At 32.9% G+C, this 3978-nt stretch overlaps 1 protein-coding gene across 1 annotated transcript; it reads right to left on the minus strand.

The window, feature by feature from the left end:
- Window positions 1-785: 785 nt before the first annotated feature.
- Window positions 786-2325, minus strand: LOC102589933 (sugar carrier protein C-like). The gene has a single exon (XM_006358995.2). It carries the CDS (start codon window positions 2323-2325, stop codon window positions 787-789), a length of 1539 nt encoding a protein of 512 aa, XP_006359057.1. The 3' UTR covers window position 786.
- Window positions 2326-3978: the final 1653 nt, after the last annotated feature.

Below are 3978 nucleotides of genomic sequence, written 5' to 3' on the forward strand. Positions count from 1 at the left end.
CGTAAAAATACTATAAATCATGATAATTGACAACATAAAATATTTCAAAAATAAATACATTTAAAAAAATTCGATTGATTCTTGAAATTAATCTATCGTTAAAAATTATGTATAAAATACAATAAATCGTGATAATTGACAACTTAAAATATTTATTAAAAAAACAGAAAAAATTTTGACTGATTCTTAAAATTAAATCGTGATAATTGACAACATAAAATTGTTCAAAAATGTTGTATGTGAGTAGTCTTATTGTGCCTTGAATAGCGTCAAAGAAAGTACAGGTTTGTGATAAAAAAACTTATTCCTTTATCCACGCAAACAATCGCTTAAAAAATTTCGTTATTAGCCCCAAAACATACCATTTATGTTATTGGGCCCGTGCATAGCACGGGCAACAAAATCTAGTTATTACAATAAAAAGGTGTTATGTATTGATATATATATATATGTTTGTATGCTATAAATTTAATATTTTAGAATATGTATAAGATGCAAGTAATAATTTTTTTTTGCTACATATTAGGTAATGATGAATGCTAAGTAATAAGTATATTGCTACAAGGCAAGTGTCCAGAACTAGTAATATTCCTTTATCACAGTAGGTAGTTAGGAATTAAAAACTCGAATATATTGCACATAAAGAAAGAAAGAACACAAGTATGTAAAATTAACAAATTCTAAGAAATTCCACAACATCAAAAAGACTGAAAGAATATTATTATACTATAGATTAAAAAATAACTATACTAAAACAATAAACTATGTGGTAATCCTAATAGTACTCTAGACGACTTCCTTTGCAGGTGATTGTTCATCCATGTAATTCTTCCAGTACCAATGCTCTGTCCACACTCGGGACATCTCTTCAATCGGTATATTCTTCGTTTCCGGCACGTAAAAGTAGACAAAGAGAGTCATTATGAACACAAAGGCAGCAAAGAAGATGAACAACCCAAACTTCATCCAGCACAACACCTTCAAGAAAACTTGTGCCACCGCAAACGTGAATAACATGTTCATGGAGACAGTGACGCTTTGTGCTGCAGATCGAACTTCCAATGGAGAAATCTCACTCGGAATTAACCATCCCAATGGACCCCATGAGAATGCAAAGGCAGCCACGAACACGCAGATGCACAGAACCACTAATATTGCGTAGCTCTGAGGCAAAACAGTGGCGACCACCCCTGTAGTTCCGAATTTCCACCCAATAAGACCTGCAACTAATGCTTGGAATACACACATTAGGACGCCACCCGTGAGGAGAAGCACCTTCCTTCCGTACCTGTCTGTACAATACACTGAAATAAAAGTTGCACCCACATTGACAGCCCCGGTGATGACAGCGGACATGAGGGAAGCGTTGGCCTTAAAGCCTAGCGTTTGAAAAAGCACGGGAGCATAGAACATGACCACGTTAATCCCTGTTAGCTGCTGGAATGTCGGGATCAGAGTCGATAAAATCAACTGGGGTTTGTACTTTCTGACTCTGAGAAGGACTTTCCATGGGTGTTCTACTTTCTTGGATGCTTCACTCGCCTCCACAAGGTCCTTCAGTTCAGCATCAACATTGTCAACTCCCCTGATCTTTTTCAAGAGTTGTTCTGCCTCCTCTGATTTTCCCCTTTGGATCAGCGAACTGGGAGTATCATCGAGAAAGAAAGACGAAATCAAAATGACTAGTGCTGGCACGGCTGCACCTCCTAAGCTGACCCTCCATCCCCAACCAGCAGAGATCTTGTTAGTAAGGAAATTGACGATATTAGCTATCAAGATCCCGACGGTGATGGCCAATTGGAACAGAACATTGAAGGTACCCCTGTACTTGTAGGGAGCAATCTCAGACAAATAAATAGGTACTGACTGATTAGCAAATCCGACTCCAACCCCAAGAAGGATACGACCCAAGATGAGCATGCTAATATGGACTGCAGCAGCATTGAGAACGGCACCAAACAAGAAGAAGAGACCTCCAAGGAACATGGTCACTTTTCTGCCGTGTTTCTTACTAACGAAAGAAGCGACAAAGGAGGCGATGAGAGCAGCCACGTAGAGAGAAGAGGTGAAAAGGGTAAGCAACTGGCTGTCAAACTTGCAATACTGATTGGTGGAGGTGTCGAGAACCTCTTTACGATAAACAGAAGGGAAGAAGAGTTTGAGAAAAGGATCCATAGAAGTAACTCCCCCTGAAATTCCAATGTCGTAACCAAAGATCAACCCTCCCATTGCAGCCATAATACAAGTAAGCGCGACGTAACGTGTCAACTTTCCTGGGTACTCAGAACCCCCTTCATCAGCACCCATAAAGTTCCCACCAGCCATGATCAATTATATCAATAGAAAGATGTATGATGTATTATGTTTAGTTAATAAATTGTGAGGGTATATATAGATGTCAAAAATAAGTTTGAAAAGAATTTGGATTACTTACCTTACAATTCTAAATTGTGTAGGATTAGGCAGTATATTGCACTTTTCATATCCCTTTTACTATCAAATTTGGGCAACTTATGTTATGACGGTTTATATATTTATATGTAAATAAAACATATTCTAAATAGGAAAACTAGAGATGTAATTATTAGAACTATTCCTACTTAGCAACGGCTTTTTTTTCCTTCTAATTTTAGGTGAAGTTTGCATTGATGTTTCAATATGTATTTGATCATAGTTTTTAAAAATATATTCCACATTTAAAAAAAAAAAAAAAACATGAAACATGGTGGTTTATATCCATAAATTTTAAAACCTATAATAAATACTCATAAGTTTAACATAAAATTATTACTTTTAAATTAAATGATACATTATTCAAAAATCATAACAAATTAAACCAAGCAAAATCAATTTGAAGAAAATTCATTCAATAAGAAAAACGTTGGTAGAGATTTTAGTAAATTACATTCAAATTTTGTCTTCACTCTGGATCAGTGGATTGGACAGTTGATAGAGCAATTTTCGCAAGGGGCCGGGTTCTTCTTTCTCCCAAAAAAAATTGCATGGTATATATATATATACTAGTTTCTGAGCAAGTTTTCATGTGAATTTTTATAGATACATTAGAATGACTAAAATTTCATGAAAATATATATATGTAAAATTGTAATGAACAATAAAATGCAACAATTACAAAATAAGTATAAAGACTTACGACAATAAAACATTCATAGAAAACTAAATTAAGAAGTCTATTAGAGAAGAAAAAAAAGACAAAAAGAAACAGATTTAAGAAAAAATACAAGGTAGACATTATTCTTATAAGATTGATACATATATAGATGAAAAAAAAAGTACAAAATTAGTACATAACTCTCCGAGTTCTTATCGATTCCTTCCATATCCTATACAAAATTCAAGAGTCTTCTTCATCTACTTTAACTATAGAATAAAAATAATAATAGCCTAATAATCTTGGTAGGGATTTCATGAGATAAAGAAGTTGAATTTATATAGATAGAATAGAAGGAATATCAAAAGATATCTTAAAGTGCTAGTTTAAATAATTAGAGGTTATGAATATGAAAAGATGAGAGTTATGAATATTAAGAGTATAAAAGTTGAATAAGTAATTAGAAAATAATAGTAACTAAATGAAGAATATGAAAAAGAAAATTAACGTTAGCAAACTATGTAGAAAAAACAACTAAAGTTCTTATCACGTAATTAAGCATCAATGAATTTAAATTTGTGAAGCTAGAGTCATTCTTTAATAATAATCAAGAGGACATTATCAATGTGTGCGTCTCCATTTTGCAATTTGCACCCTTCAAATTATTAAATTTCGTTAGTTATCATAAAGGATAATACTTTATCCACATAAATTATATTAAAGGAAAAAGTTATGAGAAGAGGAAAAGTATAGCAATTTAGGTATAGACTTTTTTTAATTTTTTCTTTTATAGATTATAGATGATAATTATTAATAAATTAGATATTTAATTAGGAATTAATCTTAGGAAGTCTAAAAGTCATTAA

This window comes from Solanum tuberosum, unplaced genomic scaffold, assembly GCF_000226075.1.
Source record: "Solanum tuberosum cultivar DM 1-3 516 R44 unplaced genomic scaffold, SolTub_3.0 scf00285, whole genome shotgun sequence".
Lineage (NCBI taxonomy): Eukaryota > Viridiplantae > Streptophyta > Magnoliopsida > Solanales > Solanaceae > Solanum > Solanum tuberosum.